At 56.8% G+C, this 17,983-nt stretch overlaps 1 protein-coding gene across 4 annotated transcripts in view; it reads left to right on the top strand.

Moving 5' to 3' along the window:
- The window catches only part of PIK3R5 (phosphoinositide-3-kinase regulatory subunit 5), a 64,336-nt gene extending 50,682 nt beyond the window's left edge, over positions 1-13,654 (top strand). For 3 of the 4 annotated variants that reach the window (XM_034989589.1, XM_034989587.1, XM_034989588.1), the window contains 14 exons: positions 4,558-4,627; positions 6,449-6,623; positions 7,116-7,269; positions 7,519-7,602; positions 7,879-8,629; positions 8,736-8,898; positions 9,209-9,316; positions 9,762-9,890; positions 9,999-10,092; positions 10,204-10,280; positions 10,921-11,014; positions 11,095-11,177; positions 11,644-11,756; positions 11,865-13,654. In XM_034989589.1, coding sequence (XP_034845480.1) covers positions 4,558-4,627; positions 6,449-6,623; positions 7,116-7,269; positions 7,519-7,602; positions 7,879-8,629; positions 8,736-8,898; positions 9,209-9,316; positions 9,762-9,890; positions 9,999-10,092; positions 10,204-10,280; positions 10,921-11,014; positions 11,095-11,177; positions 11,644-11,756; positions 11,865-12,012 — 2,243 coding nt within the window. In that variant the 3' untranslated portion in view covers positions 12,013-13,654. The remainder of the gene's footprint in view (positions 1-4,557; positions 4,628-6,448; positions 6,624-7,115; positions 7,270-7,518; positions 7,603-7,878; positions 8,630-8,735; positions 8,899-9,208; positions 9,317-9,761; positions 9,891-9,998; positions 10,093-10,203; positions 10,281-10,920; positions 11,015-11,094; positions 11,178-11,643; positions 11,757-11,864) is intronic. The other variant, XM_034989590.1, reaches the window with a different exon arrangement.
- The last annotated feature ends 4,329 nt before the right edge of the window (positions 13,655-17,983 follow it).

Raw genomic sequence — 17,983 nt, 5'->3', positions numbered from 1 at the left:
GCCAGGCAGAGCAACAATGGGAGCCGTTGATGGGATGAGGGCTCTTGGACTCAGAGTAGAGGACCCCGGGAAGCCCGGTCACTCCTGCTGAGAGCCTTCCCCTCGACATTGCCCCGGGGACCGTGTGACACCTCGGATGTCCTGGTGATGGAGAAGGCCAACACCCGGGTGGAGAGACTGCCTGTGCTAGGAACTCGTCCTCTTCCAGGGAAAGCAGAACCGAAGTAGGAAATCGCGGACCCTTTCGCACATCAGTTATTTTCAAACAGTTAAGAAAAACCACCCTCACCCGGATGAACATGTAGCGAGTCCTCGTCAAAGACGCTGCGCTCGTTACCGACGGAACCGGCGAGATGGCAGAGCTGGTTTAAAGGAGGGTCTGAGAGCCTGATAGAAGTTTCTCCATAAGCCGGAGTAAGATTGCAGAATTAGATGCGAAATGAGTTAATATCGTAGAGGGGGGTCACGCCGTAACCTGTGGGGTGCGCTTTTCGACCGAACAAAAATCCCTTCAATCGTCTCACACCCATGGGTTCACCTCTCACTTCTCAGAACCTCAGCCCTCGTCGGGGGCGACTGGTAAATTAAGCTAAATTACCCTTTCCTACATGATCCCGAAGTAGGCTTGTTAGAAAGCGCCCTAGCGAGCTTCTGTTACCGCCCGGGCGAATATTTTTGCCTCTTTGCAGAGTGTCCCCATCCCCAGTTCTCCCTGCTGAGGGAGGCAGCGGGGTGGAGGCTGGAACGGAGGCCACGGAATGAGCCCTTGGAGGGGAAGCCGAGGCTGAATCACGTAGTGGTTACCAGTACTTGGTATGAGGCCGTGGTGGGGTGGCAGACCTTTATTTCATTTATAGGAGCTTTTCTTCCTCATCCGTAGAATAGCAGCATAGCAACGCCTCCCTCTCGGAGCCCCGTGAGGGTTAATGCTGGCCTCCGTGGACTTCGCGTCGCTGGTGGATTGGGCAGTGGTACCGAAGACACAGGTCCTGACAAGGGACCTGGGGAGCCGGGCCCTCCACCCGTGGAGCCTTAGGGAGCCAGTTGCCATAGCGACGAGCGAAACAGTTGATCCCGCTTTGATGTGGCTGGGTGGGCAGAGGAAGTGGGCAGGTTATCGAGCGTTCGGGCCTCCCCCTTCTTCCTGGCTCCACCCCTGTCGGGTGGCCCCCCCACCTCTCGTCTGGGGGTGGCAGGAAGCCTCAGGTCAGTGCTGCCGGCTCCCGCCCACCACAGCCCTCTTGGGTTCAGCCCACATGTTTGTTGAGTATTTGCTCCGAGCCCCCCGCACGGCTGCGTAGACCACAGTACTTGCCTGCAAAGGACAGATCCGTAATCGTGAGGGGCGACAGTGAGCATCATCCGGGAGTCACAGGACAGTTTCCAGAGCACACGCTGATTGCTCTCCGCCCAGACCTCGGCCCCTCTGGGCAGAGGGAAAAGCAGTATTCCCCCCATTTCATGCAGGTGAAAACCGAGACTCAGGGAAGTTTAATGTGTCTTGCCCACGTTATGGAGTCAGGTGTGAGAGAGGGAACGCGGGCCTTGGTATGACCTCTGCTTTGTCACTTCCTAGCTGATGACCTTGGACAGGTTATATAAGCTCTCTGAGCCTCCCTGTCAAAAGTAGGACTGTAATTTTTGATGATGCTGCTGATGTTTGCATCTCCCGTGGGCTTCCCATGCGTTGACCGCTGCTAAGGGTTGGTCTCCCCTGTCCTCAGAACACCCCTTTGGGTATATAGTTTATTCCCATCTTCCAGAGGATGAACCTGAAGCCTAGACAGGTAGGTAGCTTGGCCACGCTCACAGAGCTGACAAGAGCTCTACCCCTTGAGCCTATGTCTGTTTGATCCCCGAAAGCCATATCCTTTGACTCCAGAAACCTATTCTCACATTTGCATAAAGCTCTTTCTGCCAGGAGGCATAGGCCGGGAGTTGCGTGTGACGGGAAAACCCGGGGCTGTCCCAGCTGCCATTTTGTCAGCACGTTCCTCTCTGGGCAATCTCGGCCGCTTTTCCTTTCACTTGGTGCCTTCGACCCTTCGACCTTCTGTCGAAGCAGGTACAAACCTAGATTCCGTCACTTTGGCTCATCAACTGGTGGCAGGTGAATTCTGAATAATCTTCAGTGGCCCTAAGTTTCTCTCGGGACATTACTGACCAGAGACATTTGCATTTCATACTTTTCTTGTCTCTGATTATGGAATAAAAGGTGTAGATCCCTTGAAGGAAAGTCAAGCATCATTGAATAGCAGGTAGGGCCTTTCCTCAAAGAACGCTCTGGCACCAAATGCATAGGTTTCCCCCCCACCCCAGACAACCACGAGTCCTCCAGCTCTCCAGACACCACCTGAGTGTCCCAATACCCGGCTCGGTTCTGACACTAGCTACCCAGAGTTAACGCAGACCCCACGGGTTAAGAGCTCAGTCCCACAGACTACACCCATTTCGGATGCCATTTGCAAGTCCCACTTTGATAAGAACCCAAAGTGAGAGACGCAACTGGCAGGGAAAAACATTATAATTGAAATCTACTCCTTACCTTTCAAAGTCTTAATTATCACTGACCAAAAGTGGTCTGTCCAAAAAAAAAAAAAAAAAAATACAGAGAACATTTAAAAATTTGAGTATTTGATGACACAACATCAGTGAAAGAGATTTTAATGATTGAAAAACAGTAGTTAGGAGGGACATAACATCACTTCTCTGGTATTCTTGTCAAAGATTCTTGCATCACTCCAATCCTGGGGTGACATGAGACACCCCAAATCGAGGGACATTCTGCGGGAACCAATCAGGACACTTGGGTCAAGATCACGGAAGACCGGGACAGACTGAGGAAGCGTTATAGGTGGAGGAGGCTAAGGAGAAATAAGTCCATGCAGTGTGGGACCCTGATAGGATCCTGGAACTGAAAGAGGACATTACGACCACATAATGTATTTCTTGTATCACGGAGTCACAGGGGGAGATGTAGGGAAAGGAGTGGGGAGCCGCTGTTCCAGAAATCACGGGGTGGGATCAGAAGTAAGCTGGCTGCCCATAACAGAAACCCCTCCCCACCCAGTATAAGGCTGGTAGAAACTCATAAGGGTTTATTTTTTTCCTTCTATTAAAAAAAAAAAGTCCAGTGGAAGGCAGTCCACAGTTGGCACAGGAGTCCCACTAACATTCTAAACCAGGCCTTTCCTGGGCGCCTGGGTGGCTCAGTTGGTTAGGCGACTGCCTTCGGCTCAGGTCATGATCCTGGAGTCCCTAGATCGAGTCCCGCATCGGGCTCCCTGCTCGGCAGGGAGCCTGCTTCTGCCTCTGCCCCTCCCCCTGTTTGTGGTCCTCTCGCTTGCTCGCTCTCTCAAATAAATTCTTAAAAAAAGAAAAAAAAGAACCATTAAAAAAAACAATCTGGGGGCGCCTGGGTGGCTCAGTTGGTTAAGCGACTGCCTTCGGCTCAGGTCGTGATCCTGGAGTCCCGGGATCGAGTCCCGCATCGGGCTCCCTGCTCGGCGGGGAGCCTGCTTCTCCCTCTGACCCTCCCCCCTCTCATGTGCTCTCTCTCTCTCATTCTCTCTGTCTCAAGTAAATAAATAAAATCTAAAAAAAAAATAAAAATAAACCAGGCCTTTCCTTTTATTCTGCTCCACCATCCTTAGCAGGGAACATCGGTCTTAATGCCACTTTGTGGTCTAATGGCTGCAGGAGCTCCGGCTTTCATGGCCCTATTCCAGTTAACAGAAAGGAGGAAAGCGGGGGTTGCAGAAAGGGGTGTTCCAGAAGCCCCACCCAACCCCTGCAAGGGAGGTTGAGAAATGTGACGTCTTGCCCTGTGCCCAGGGTCCCTTTGGTAAAGAAGGAGGATGGGTGTTGGGTGGATGCCCACAAGTCTCTGCTGCATGTGGCCCACCAGGAAGAGTGGCGTGGCAGAGCGGGTCTGGTCCTGTCGGGGTGACCGTGGGCAGGGCAGTGAAGGAGCGGGGTGGAAGGTCTCACTTCACTCCCCCCAGAGCTGGAAGCCATCCCACAGACAGGAGGGTCAGGAGAAGACTGAGCAAGAGAAGTCTGCACGACAGCATTTCCCTGGGGGGCTTGCAGGGGGCGGGGAGGAGAGCTCGCCTCGGTCATGCACGCGAGTGGCCACCAGGTGGCGTCCCAGGTCCTGATAGCGGTAGCCAGTTTCAGGGACTTTCCTATCAAAATAGACATAGGGTTAACTTTTTTATTGGGGGCAGAGGCAGGGCTCAGCCTGGGAGGGACAGCAGCAGGGAGGGCGAGCTGCCCTGAGAGCCAGTGGGAAGCTGGGCAGAGGCTCAGAGGGCTGGAGGAGACTGAGCTGGGGGCCCACACACGCTCGGGGGAGCCGAGAGAGGGTCAGGGAACCCCTGGGCAGCCGCAGGCTGGCCACCCTAAAGCCTCAGGTAGTACACCCACCGTCTGCGGGGAGCAGAGCTGCATGGGGCCTGAGCCTCATCGCGGGCAGGGCGGGGCCACGGGGAGGCCCAAGGCCATGACTGCTGAAGTTGCAGATAAACCTACCAACTCTGTTTGTTTTGGCAACAGGAATCACCTACCAGCGACTGGTGAGGGCCGAGCAGGGCCTGCCCATTAGAAGTCACCGCAGCTCCACCATGTGAGTGTTCTTGAGGGGGGTTCCCCCATCCCCAAACCCACACCGTCCCCCCTCCCAGCCCCATGCATCTGGTTTTCCGTCCAACACTGTACCCCCCCACCCCAGCCACCAACAAACAGTCTTCGAGAGGACCAGGAACGCCTTGGAATAGTTGGTGATGCTTTGTACATAAGGTGGTTTCTCTGGGCTGAGGGGTTTTCCTCCGAGTTCTAAATGGCTCGGAAACTTAAACAACAAACGTTAAAAACCACCTGCACCGATCAGGCCAGGTCCTGGGCACACATGACCTCACTTTGCCCCCACTTTTCAGATGGGGAAACTGGAGGTCAGAGAGGCCGAGTATTACTTCCCGATGGTCACACAGCTAGTAAGCGTCTGAGCCGGGATTTAAGCCTCAGTCTTACTCAAAAGCCCACGTGCTTTCTACGATGTCTTTCTGCCTGTTACTAAAATAGCATTTTCCAAACTTTTTCGACAGTAAAAAATGCATGTTATTTTATTTATTTATTTATTTTATGTAATCTCTACGCCCGAGTTCTGTGGGGCTCGAACTCACGACCCTGAGATCAAGAGCGGCATGCTCCACCAACTGAGCCAGCCAGGCACCCCTAAACAATGCATTTTATATGAAAGCCTACGTTCATATACACGCAAACGCACACGCACACGCACGCAGAACTGAAATGAGTTTTAGGTGAACACACGTGCCCAGAAGGCATGCAGGGGGAGGGCATGCGCCTGGCTGGTCGCGTCCTGCACACAGCGGAGCTCAGCACACGTACGTGGAAGGAGTGAGCAAGCACGCGGTGGAGGACAGTGGCTCAGGCAGGGACGGCTTGTGCAAGCCTGTCCCCTTTTTCTGACAAATAGAGAAATCAACATTAGTTTCCCCCCTATAGGATGGGGACTCTGATAGAGCCCGGTCCCGTCCGGGGGGGCCCTGACCCGGGGCGGCCATCCGCAGAGACGGGACAGGAGGGCCGCCTTCACCTTGCTTCTCTGCACGGAGCCTGGGGGGGCGGGGGACAGTGCAAGCAGCTCACACCAAAGTCTCTACAGCTGGGATATTGTGATGTCTCCAACACACTTCGAGAAAACACAGCGACGGAGGGCCGATGTGGGCGAAGTGAGAACAGTCGTGTGGCTGTTAACTGAGCCATCGACACCTTGGGGGGTTCACGATTCTTTGAACATTTGGGTCTGTCTGAAGTTTTCCATGATGAACAGAATGTCAAGGCTGGCCCCGAGAGGGAGCCCAGGGTCCAGGAGAGGAGAGGCGGGGGAGAGGGGGGGTGGGGAGGCTAGGCACACAGTCCGCTCCCAGCCCCTCACAAGCTAGCTGGGGTGATGGCTTTCGGGAGTTAGAAAAGGGGCCCCCTGTGAGCTGCAGGCTCACAGGCAGCCTTGACGCCTAGCCTGAACTTCCAGGCCAGCCTGCGTGCAGGTATGTGGCCGCCCGGCTCCCTCCCCCCTGCAAAATGAGCCCCTAGCTCCAAGTGACCTCCGCTGAGAGGGCAGTCCTCTTGAGTCCTCCTTCCATCCATTCCGACGTCCTGTAGGAAAAATGCTGATATAAAAATTAAGGTGAAGTTCCTTTTGTAAAAATGAAGTCCCGCTTTCAAAAGGCCCTTTGAAAACACTGGCTGAAAAATACTCAGTAGACCGTAAGCTTTGCACTTGGACCTGGGACCCTTGAGCCAGCCCCCTGCCTCTCCCCTGGCCTCAGCCGCCAGGGGGTTGGGGCTCAGCAGCTCCGCCAGGCACCAGACGTGAGGGGCTGCACTGTCCCCACCCCCCAGAGCCTGCCCTCTGTGTCCCCAGCACCGTGCTGTTGCTGAACCCAGTGGAGGTGCAGGCTGAGTTCCTCGCCGTGGCCAACAAGCTGAGCGCGCCCGGGCACTCGCCCCACAGCGCTTATACTACCCTGCTCCTGCACGCCTTCCAGGCCACCTTCGGGGCCCACTGTGACCTCCCGGGGCTGCACGGCAGGCTGCAGGTACGTGCCTGGGGCCCCGGGGCCTTAGCGTCACCGTGGCTGACGTGGCAGGGCAGTGGCTGGAGGGCTGGCCACACTGAGAGGTTTCGGTGGCACTGGATCCCGACAGAGGTGGGTGGCAGCCTGGGCAGGGGGCTGGGCAGGAGCCTCTGAGGATGGCGTGGGCCGGGCGGCTGGGAACAGGCTGTAGAGGGAAGCTGGAAGACCTGACTTCTAGTCCTAGCTCTGTGGCCCTGGACAGCCCCCTCCCCTGTCTGGGACGTGGCGGGGAGCTGTGAAGGACCCTCCCCCAACTCGGCAGTGCCCTGGCTCTGGGCCTTTCCTGAGAAGAGGGGCCTGGGGAGGCCCCCGGCCAGGTGTGGGGGGAGGTGGGTGCCGAGGCAGGGGAGGAGATGGGCCACGGCCGCCATCGGGAAGACCCTAGGAGCTCGAGGAGTCGGGCAGCCAAGCCTTGGTTCGGGGGCGTGAGCCCGTCTCCTCCTGGGCTTTCAGTCCAAGAGCCTGGCCGAGCTCGAAGACATCTTCACGGAGACTGCGGAAGCTCAGGAGCTAGCTTCTGGCATCGGGGACGCAGCCGAGGCCCGGGAGTGGCTCAGGACCAGGCTGCAGGCGGTGGGACAGAAAGCTGGCTTCCCCGGCGTGTTAGGTGAGGCTCTTGGGAGAGCGCGGTGCCTTTTCCCCGGGTGGTGAGCAGTCCAAGTCGGCCGGTGGTTCTGCCCCACACCGCCCGTGGGGGACCCAGGCTCTCCTCATCCGGGTGCTCCCCCACCCCCGAGGGCGGAAAGAGGCTGGCCAGCTTCCCACTCGGCCCTGGCCCCGTCCAGCTGTGTGGCTGGCGCTGGTCTCTTCTGTGAGCGCCTTCCAGCCCTCACCCCCTGTCCCCCTGTTCTAGCAGACACTGCCCAACCTGGCCAGCTCCGCACCATCCCCATCCCTGTCGCCAGGTGTCACACGTACAGCTGGAACCAGGACAGCTTTGGTAAGCAGCTGGCTGGGGCCCTCGTGGCGCCCACCCCGCACCCCCTGGGGTGGGGCGGGGGGGGGGAGCTGCTTCCTGGTCCTGCCGCCGGCTGCCTGGGCAGGCTCTAAGCAGAGCAGGGGGCGGTGCTCAAGTCCTGGGCTGCACTTCACCTCCTTCTGCCCTCGCCCTCCTCCTCCTCCGGCTGGTCTGAGCCTGTCGCCCCTTCCGAGGGGGTGCAAGAGGGGTTTCAAGGACCCCGATGCCCAGACGGTGCCTCCCCTGGCTTCCCTGCAGACATCCTGCAGGAAATCCTGCTCAAGGAACAGGAGCTGCTCCAGCCAGGGATCCTGGGGGACGATGAGGAGCAGGAGGAGGAGGAGGAAGAGGAGGAAGAGGAGGAGGACTTGGAAACGGACGGGCATTGTGCCCAGAGGGACTCCGTGCTCTCCACCAGCTCGGCGGTCTTCCACGACTCCACCCTGTCCCTCGCCTCGTCCCAGGCCTCGGGGCCCACCCTCTCCCCGCAGCTGCTGACCTCCTTCGTCTCGGGCCTCTCGGACGGCATGGACAGCGGCTACGTGGAGGACAGCGAGGAGAGCTCCTCCGAGTGGCCCAAGAGGCCGGGCGGCCAGGAGCGCCGGGGCCACCGCAGGCCTGGGCAGAAGTTCAACAGGATCTATAAACTCTTCAAGAGCACCAGCCAGCTGGTGCTGCGGAGGGACTCCCGGGCCCTGGAGGGCGGCTCGGGCTCAGGCTCGAGCCTGCCTCTGCGGCGGGCCGGGAGCCTCTGCAGCCCCCTGGACGGCCTGCTGCCACCGCCGCCGCCACCGCCGCCCCCCACGCGGGCCCAGCGCTCGCGCTCCCTGCCCCAGCCCAAGCTCAGCGCCCAGCTGCCCAGCTGGCTCCTGGCCCCCGCCTTGCGACACCAACGCCGCCGGCCCTTCCTGAGCGGGGACGAGGACCCCAAGGCGTCCACACTGCGCGTCGTGGTCTTCGGCTCCGATCGGATTTCGGGGAAGGTGGCTCGGGCCTACAGCAACCTGCGGTAGGAGCCGGACCCGGGGGCCTCGCTCTGCCCTGGGGGGGCGGCGGGGCGGCGGGGCTGAGGGTCCGAGAGGGACCACTCCTCTCCTCGCCTTCTTCTTTACCAGGCAGCTAGAGAACAACCGCCCGCTCCTCACACGGGTCTTCAAGCTTCAGTTCTTCTACGTGCCCGTGAAGCGAAGCCAGGGGACCGGCTCCAGCGCCTGCCCCCCCGCTGCCAGCCAGACGCCCCCACCCCCCCCAGACTCCCCGAGGCACCCCAGCCCTGCGGTATGCCCCCAGCCCCGGGCCACATGCAGTGGGGGCGCAGAGTGGGCACCTGCAGGTCCCGTGACCCGACGGGGGCTGGTGAGAGGTTGCCAAGAGCAGTCACCGTGTCTAGGCGACTGCAGTCGCCTTCTCCCGCTTGAGCCTCGCTCTGGGGAGCAGCTCCTGCCCTGCACGTGGGGGCGGCGCTTTGCTGTGTGACACAGACTAAAGATTCGCAGACTTCTCTCAGGGCCGGGAGGAGCTACGGTTGGGGCTGCAGATGCCATCTGGGGCCCCGGGGGGCTGGAATGACTCTCGCCCCTTGCCCCAGGAGCTGGAGAGCACCAATGACATCTCCCACTACCTCGGCATGCTCGACCCCTGGTACGAGCGCAACGTGCTGGGCCTCATGCACCTGCCCCCCGAAGTCCTGTGCCAGGTGAGTGGCCCCCGGGGGGGCGGGGGGCACCAACTGCAGTCGCACAGCGCTGCTCGGAGGCCCTGGTTTTGGGGGATCCAGCTTGAGGCCTCCAGGGAGGACTGGGGTGAGAAGTGCGACTGAGCCCAAATCGAGGGCAGTGTCACGGCGGGTCCCAGCAGGGTCCGGGGGACCTTAGGCTTCAGCCCCCTTCCTCACTTCCTCCGGCTTTGTCCAGCTCGGCCAGGGCCCTCCCTGGTGGCCCTGGTGTCCGGTGAGGGTGGGCTGTGGGTCGTCCCCCGACCATTGTGTGTCCTGCTTTGATCCCACCACCCCCTTGCCTGGCTTGGTCTGCCTTGTCTCCACACGTGTGTGTGTCCGTGTCTCCTGCCCTCACGTTCCCTTGCTCCCTCGCTCGCTCGCTGGCCACCAGTGCCTCTGACCGGGCTCCGCCGCCCACCCTCAGCAGTCTCTGAAGGCGGAGCCCCGGCCCCTGGACGGCTCCTCGGCCCAGCTGCCCATCCTGGCGGACATGCTCCTGTATTACTGTCGCTTCGCGGCCCGGCCAGTGCTGCTGCAGGTCTATCAGACAGAGGTAAGGACCCCCCCACTGCAGGCACCGCCCCACCCCTGCAGCCAGCAGCCCCGGGGCGGGGGGCCACTCCGGGAGGTCCCCACTGACGCCGGCCCTTGCCCTCTGCAGCTGACTTTCATCACCGGGGAGAAGATGAAAGAGATCTTCATCTACTCCCTGGAGCTGGGTCACTCGGCCACCACGCGTGCCATCAAGGCTTCGGGTGGGTGCTGCCTGAGTCCCGGGGGAGACGGGGCCCGGGAGGTGGCGGCCCCGGGGTCTGGGAGGGGTACCGGAAACGAGAGGGAGTGAAGGTCTGTCCCGTGTGGCCCAGGTCCTGGCAGCAAGCGTCTGGGCATCGATGGTGATCGCGAGGCCATCCCTCTAACACTACAGATTATTTACAGCAAGGTGAGACTGCTGCTTGGGACCCCTGTCCCTCTGGGGCCCGTTCCTGACCCGTCCTCACCCAGAGTCAGCCCCTCCCGCGCGATGTGCCCGGGCCCCAGTCTTTAAGCTGGGAGGCTGCAGCAGGCTCCCCTGGACAGAGGGGAGGGGGTGAACATCCTTCTCCCCTTGGGCCTCCAAAGCGCCCCCCCCCCCCCCTGTGCTCTCCCCCCCCCTGGATGTGCTCAGCAGCTCCCGGGAAGTGTTTGGGCCTGGCGGCTGGGCTGAGGGTGAGGGGTCCAGAGGCACAGTGAGGGAGAGCCCAGCGTCCACGGGGCTGGCGTGCCTGGCTGGGTGCATGGGAGGGGGCCATGTCGGAAGGGAAAGGGGGGATCTGGAGGGCCGGAGTGTGGGAGGGGCGCCCATGAGCCCACCAGAGGGAGCGGGTGCTCCGAGCTCTCGTGCCCTCAGATCCATGGACCAGGCCAGCGACCTAACGCTCCTCCCCAGAGTCATCAGGGTCTATAGGGGATCGGGAGTCGGAGGGCTCTTGGTGCAGAAGCGAGCCGGCGAGAGCTTCCCGGGGGGCGCCGACTGCAGGCAGCTCCCTGTGGCTGGTGGGCCCCGGGGGCCTCCGGCTGAGAGGGTCTGGCTGCGTTTCCAGGGGGCCATCAGTGGACGAAGCCGCTGGAGTAACATGGAGAAGGTGTGCACCTCGGTCAATCTCAGCAAGGCCTGCCGGAAGCAGGAGGAGCTAGGTGAGGGGGCGCAGGGGCGCGGCGGGGCGCGGCGGGGTGGCAGGGCCCCGAGCCTGGCCTGAGCCGCCCCTGCCCCTCAGACTCCAGCATGGAGGCCCTGACGCTAAACCTGACAGAGGTGGTGAAAAGACAGAACCCCAAGTCCAAGAAGGGCTTCAACCAGGTAAAGACGCCCCCCTCTCCGCCGTCGTGCCTTCCGGAGACCCTGGCACGGGTGGGCGCCTGTGTGCGTGCATGCGCGGGTGCGGGTGGGGAGGGGAGGCAGGCTGGGGGTGCGGTTTGGGGTGCACACACTGTGGGGTGCCCTACGGGCGGATGTGTCTGCGTGCAAAGGCTCTGGCGGGCAGCCGGGGGAGCCCTGGGTGCGCGCAGAACGGCTCCGTGTTGGGGACCCCGGGCCTCACAGTGGGGCCGTGGGAACTTCTCCTGGGGGCACTTGTTTCTTCCAGACTCAGGGAGGGTGGAGGCCGGAGAGGAGGCAGGGCCTCGCGGAGGCTGCCGGACCCTCGCCCGAGCTGGCCGTCAGTCCCGCAGAGCTGCTGCCGGGGTGGCCTGAGGCAGAGAGCCGCCGAGGGCTGGCGGTTCTGGGGCCGGGGATCGGGGAGGACTGATGGGGGCCTTGCTTCCAGATTAGCATGTCACAGATCAAAGTGGACAAGGTGCAGATCATCGGCTCCAATGGCTGCCCCTTCGCCGTGTGCCTGGACCAGGATGAGAGGAAGATCCTGCAGAGTGTGGTCCGGTAGGAAGGGGGGCCCAGGGAAGGGGCCCGCCTCTGCGCCGCGTGCTAGAACCCCGGAAGGAGCTGCAGGGATGGGGGGGCCTGCCCTTACTCCCGCCTGCCCCACAGGTGTGAGGTCTCACCTTGCTACAAGCCAGAGAAGAGCAGCCTCCGCTCCCAACCCCAGAGGACCCCGGACCCGCCAGCCCAGGCCCCGCCGGACCTCTGCTCCCTCCTCTGCCTGCCCATCATGACGTTCAGTGGAGCTCTGCCCTAGTGGGGCCCTCACCAGCCTGGACAGGAAGCCCTGGGCAGGCAGCCTCCTGGGAGGCCCTCCCCACACGGTGGCCTCGAGGGTCTCACTCCCTCTGGGGAACTAGATGGCCCTCTGTTGGATCAGGCCCTGCTATGGGCCCTGCAGTGGACAGTGGGCAGGGGATTGGTGGTTTCTGGGCCCTCGGGCTGTGTTTAGGAAAGACACAGGCATTAGGGAGAGAGCGGCTGGCCACACTGCCCCTCAGATTCCTCACGGTAGAGAGGAGAGGGATGGATGAGCTGACCTCCAGAGGCCCCGGCCACTGGTGTGGTCTAGGATCCTTTCTAGAAAGATCTGAGGCTCTGGTGCTCTGGGGTGTGGTTTAGGCCTCCTCTCCCAATGCTTGGCTGGACCCCCCGCCTTAGTCTGTCAAAATCTTGGGGGGCCCTTTGTATCTGGGGTTCAGTCCCCTCTACTCTGGGGCTCAGGTGGTAGTAACAAGACTAGGAATTTCTTCCCAGACCTTCAGTACCACCCCATCTCTTTCTCTCTCTCTCTCTCTCTCTCCCCCCCACCCCGTGTCTCACAAGTTCCCTGGGTCTTCTGAAAAACAGCACTAATACTTTACCTGTCTACTCAGCCCCTGGAACATATTCTCTCAGGAGCCCCTTTCTGGATCTGAGAGCCTTGGGAGACAGGGCAGGCATAGATTCAACAGCTCGGTTACCTTCTAGCTCAGTGACCAGAAGGAAGTGAATTAGTTTCTCCGAGCCTCCACATCCTCAGCACTAAGACCTTCAGGGGTTGAAAAGAAATCGTCCGCTAAGCACCTGGCCCAGTGGCTGGCTCATAGCTGGTGCTCAGTACAGATGAGTGGCCTCACCCTTAAGCGCCAGCGCCCCCCCCCGGCCTGGCACTGGGACACGCTCATGGCCTCTGGGATGCTCTTCATTCACCCTTGAGGCAGAACCGAGACTGAGGGAGTGAGGAGTGGTCAGTTTTACCCTCTGAAGGAGGAATGGCCTTGGCGAGGCTAGGAGGAGGGTTGCACGGGTATCCCCAAGCCCTCGCCGACTTCTCTCCCAGGTTGGGCCCCGTGACTCCCGCTCCCACGTCACGCCTTAGGCTGGTGCACATTGCATATAGAGGCTTCCAGCCCCAAAGTTCACTGGCACCATTCTGGCGTCTGGGCGGGATCCTGGAGGGGTCGAGGGAGAGCCTGGCTGGGGGAAATGGGTCACAGGACGTGAGAGCCAAAAACGTAAAGCTGGCGGGTTGGAGTGGTTTGGAAGCTGGAAGCAAACGTGGGCTAGGGTGGTAGTGGGGGAGGGCAGGGCTGAGGACCAGGATTTGGACGGTACAGGTGGAGAAGGTAGCCATGGAAGATGATCGTATCCTGCTCAGCGCCTCTCCGTCCCCTCCTTCTCCTGCTTCACCCGGCTCCAAACGTTCTGGGCTTACAGGAGCCCCCGAACCCCAGCCTGGACCACTCACCACTGGAGAGAAGTGAACAGAGCCGGCTCCCACCCTGTATCACCATCCCTCCCCTGTCCTCACCATTTGTACGTGCTCCAGGCTCCAGAGAGCGGTCGGCCATATACCTTCCATAGTCTTTTGTTGGGTGAACGGGCTACTACATGATAAACCTATATCCAAGAATAAACGAATAGAATTTAATATTATTTTCAAATAAAACTTGGTTAGTCTCGTATTTCTTGACCCCCAGTTATTTTGCTGCACGATGAGTAACTGCTCGTTGCTTCGTTAACATCAACCAGTGCACACACAGCAGCAGCAGTCAGTTCTTGGGGGTTGTCCTCTTTCTCTCTTTGTGCACGAGAAGGGTAAGCAGAGACATAGGATGCCTCCTAGGGCCTGGGCCTGGAACCGGCACGGTGCCTCTTCTGCCAAAATTCAATTGACCAAAATCAAGGAAGCATATCAACCCATAGATTGAATAAACTTGGCAGATCTCACACAGGATAAAAACAAAATCACACGAGAAGAGGACTTCACTTCTGATAGTCTTCCCAAAATCCCATAGCCCCAATCTGATCATGAGGAAAATCCCAGACAGATCCAGATTATGGGACATTCTATACGATAGTCTGACTAGTACTCCTCCAGGAAGTCAGTGTCATGAAAAACAAGGAAGGGCTGAGAAACTCAAAAACCAAGGAGACAGGAAACCTGAAAACTAAATGTAACATGGTATTCTACACTGGATCCTGAAACAAAGAGGATATTAATGGAAAAACTGATGAAATCCCTATAAAGTCTGGAGTTTAGTTTTTTAAACACACACACACACACACACACACACACACACACACCTCATTGTAAGACTCCTGGGGGAGAAAAATGTAATGAAAAAATCTTAAAGACAGGGGCGCCTGGGTGGCTCAGTCGTTAAGCGTCTGCCTTCGGCTCAGGTCATGATCCCGGGGTCCTGGGATGGAGTCCCGCATCGGGCTCCCTGTTCCGCAGGAGGCCTGCCTCTCCCTCTCCCATTCCCCCTGCTTGTATTCCCTCTCTCACTGTGTCTCTCTCTGTCAAATAAATGAATAAAATCTTAAAAAAAAAAATCTTAAAGACAAAGGAAAAAAATATATAGTTTATCTTCAAAAGATCAACAGTTAAACTGAGAACTCCCTTCTCAATAGAAACATTGGAAGCCAGAAGACAATGAAATGATATCTTTTAAGTGCTGGAAAATTCAATCTAGAATTGTTCAATGATTTTTGTTTTTAATTTTATGCTGCTCACAAGAGACACACTTTAATAACACAGAAAGCCTGAAAACAAAAGGATTGAAAGGGTAACACCATACAAACCTGACCCAAAAAGCTGGCGGTATTACGCTAATATCAGACAAAGACTTTAAGGCAAGAAGCATTTAAAAAAAAAAAAAGGGACATTTGATAAAGATCAAAGAGTCAATCCAACAAAAACATATCACAATCATAAATCTGTATGCATGCAATAACATAACTTTAAAATTGTAAAGCAAAAATTGACAGAATTAACATCTCCACAACCATAATGAAGGACTTTATTACACCTCTCTTAGTAGCTGATAGAACAAATAGACAAAAAATAATAGAGATATAGAGGATCTGGACAACACAATGAACACATTTGATCTCGTTAAAATAGAACACTGCCCAGACACAGAATTCACATTATCTCAAGTACAACTAGAATATCAAATTTCAAATGACTGAAATCAAAGGGAGTATATTCATCTCAATCCTAAAGAAAGTAGAAGAAAGGAAAGAAGTGTAAGAGCAGAAATCTATGAATTAAAAAACCAGTGTACTAGTGGATAAGGCCCTAGCAAACAAATGATCAATATGCCTGGAAAAAAGGACATCTCTACAGATCCTACGTACACTAAAAATATAATGAAAGGATATTATAAATTCACCAATAAATTGGCAATTTGGATAAGATGGAGAAGTTTCTCAGAAGTACAATTTGTGAAAGAAATGGATTTCCTGGATAGGCAAATATATATTCCAGAAAAGGAGACTATTCCTTTCTTAACTAGCCTGGCAGCCAATCTTTCTTTCTGCTGCCCCTGTACTTAGCATATTTCAGGATATCATAGAATTGGAACCATATAGTAACTAGCCTTTTACAGACTGGCTCATCCACTTAGCAATGTGTAGTAAATGTTCCTCCTTGTCTTTTCATGGCCTCACGGTTCATTTCTTTTTGTTGCTGAATGATATTCCATTTTATTGATGTGCCCCAGTTTGCTTCTCCACTCGCAGACTGAGGACATCTTGGTTGATACCAGTTTTGGGCAATTATGAGTAAAGCTGATATAAACATTCATGTGCTGGTTTTTGTGCAGACATATGTTTTCAGCTCGTTTGAGTAAATACCAAGGAGCACAATTGTTCCATCATATGGTATATTTAGTTAAAAAAAAAACAAAAAACACAAAAAAACCCGCCAAGCTCTTCCAAAGTGTCTGTGCACTTTTTCATTCTTATCAAATGAATGAGAGTCCCTGTGGCTCCACATCCTCATCAGCATTTGGTGGCGTCATGGTTTTTTGGATTTTATCTATTCTTGTGGGTACGTAGTGATGATATCTCATTGTTGTTTTAATTTGCAAGTCCCTAGTAACGACGATGATGACGTTGAGTATCTTTTCATGTGTTTTTCATGTGAATATCTTCTTTGGTGAGGTATCTCTTCAGATCTTTTGCCCATTTTTTAAGTGCGTTGTTTATTTTCTTCTTGTTGAGTTCTAAGAGCTCTTTGTATATTCTGGATACAAGTCTTTTATCAGATACATGTCTGACATATATTTTCTCCCATTCTGTGGCTTGTCTTTTCATTCTCTTAACAGTGATGCCTTTTTCAGAGCAAATGGTCTTAGTTTTAATGACGTCCAATTTATCGATTTGTTCTCCTCTAACAGCTTGGAGCTTCCTCTGGGGCCCTGGACGCACTGGTCTGTCATCATCCTCAGACCTTTCCCTGAGGTCCCTGACATCCAAGTCATGCCTCCTCCAGTGGATCAGCTCTCCCACAACCCCTGGGGCAGGGAATGTCTACATCCCCTTCAGTCCGCTCAAAGCAGAGGCATCAGAGCTGTTTCCAGCCCCTTAGCAGAGATGTGTGTGGACCCCACCTGTCTGGTGCCTGCCCAGGGCTTCGGACTCTCCTCCCCCACTGTCACACCCACCACCCCCTCCAGCACTGGGATCCAGCCTGTCGCCCTGGGGGTGGCAGGTGGGGGCTTCTCCCTCCTTTCCCATCTCTGAATCCCTCTATTTCCTCAACCCTACCGGTAAAATCAGGGTAAAGGTAGCTGGCTATCCTGGAAGCGGCTGTCCTCCCCATCTCTCTGGGGGCAGAGACAGGTGGCAGACTGTCCCTACCTGGGCCACTTTATTTCTCTCTCTTCCTTGCAGCAAGCACATGTGCGTCCCGGCTCCGACCACAGTCCCCTGTGTCTTGGTTTGCTCAGGCTCCCATCACAGACACCACAGAGTGGGCAGCTTAAACAACAGATATTTATTTCTCACAGTCTGGGGGCTGGGACATCCAAGATCAAGGCGCCGGCAGATTCTGCGTCTGGTGAGACCCCACCTCCTGCTTTGCAGAGGGTCACCTTCTCACTGTGTCTTCGCGTGGTGGAGAGAAGAAGCTCTTCCTGGGACACCGGGGCTCTACCCTCATGATGTCATCTAGACCGAAATCCCTCCCAAAGTCCCCACCTCCTAATTACCATCACACTGGAGGGTCAACATATGAATTTGGAGTGGACCCAAACATTCAGTCCATAACACCCCGCAACTCTGAGTGTGTGGTCGCTGGAAAGGTGGCCGTGGCCACACCAGTCACCTGCACACGTTCAGTGCCCGTTGGAGGAATCTCAGAAATTTAGGGCTTGGAAGGCTGAGCCTCCTCGTCACTGCAACCTGACGGGGAAAATCTCCACCGAATGTCAGGCAAGCACAAAATGAGATATTAGCAAACAGCGCTTACTGTCCACGCGCTTTACATACTTCTGTTGTCAGCTTATGCCTCCCAACAGCCCCCTGGGGTGGGTACTATTAGGCCCATTTTACAGATGAGGAAACAGAGACGCTAAGGAACTCGGTCAAGGTCACAGAGACAGCAGAAAGGAGAAGCCAGGATTCAAGCCCACATCGCCGAGTCCCAGAGTCGGGGCCCTTAACCACTAAGCTAGGCTGCTCCCTCAAGCTGCTCAGGTCGGAGTTGGGGAAACTGAAGCCTGGAAAAATAAAGTTCACACAGCTCTCCGAGAGGGTTGACTTCGTTGTCATGGAATTCTGGAGCTCTGATGTTCCAAAATGGGGTGGGGTGGGGGAGCAGGACGGGGAAGCTGAGGCCGGAGTGGGTTGGCAGGACTCCAGGCAAGCCTGTGCCTTCCACTGGAGGGGGGCGGAGGGGGGTCGCAGTCAGGAAAGAGGCCCTCTGTGGAAGTGTTCCGGGCCCAGGAGCTGGC

This window comes from Mirounga leonina, unplaced genomic scaffold, assembly GCF_011800145.1.
Source record: "Mirounga leonina isolate KUSES-001 unplaced genomic scaffold, KU_Mleo_1.0 Mir_488, whole genome shotgun sequence".
Lineage (NCBI taxonomy): Eukaryota > Metazoa > Chordata > Mammalia > Carnivora > Phocidae > Mirounga > Mirounga leonina.
This window is presented reverse-complemented; position numbering and strand designations above follow the sequence as displayed.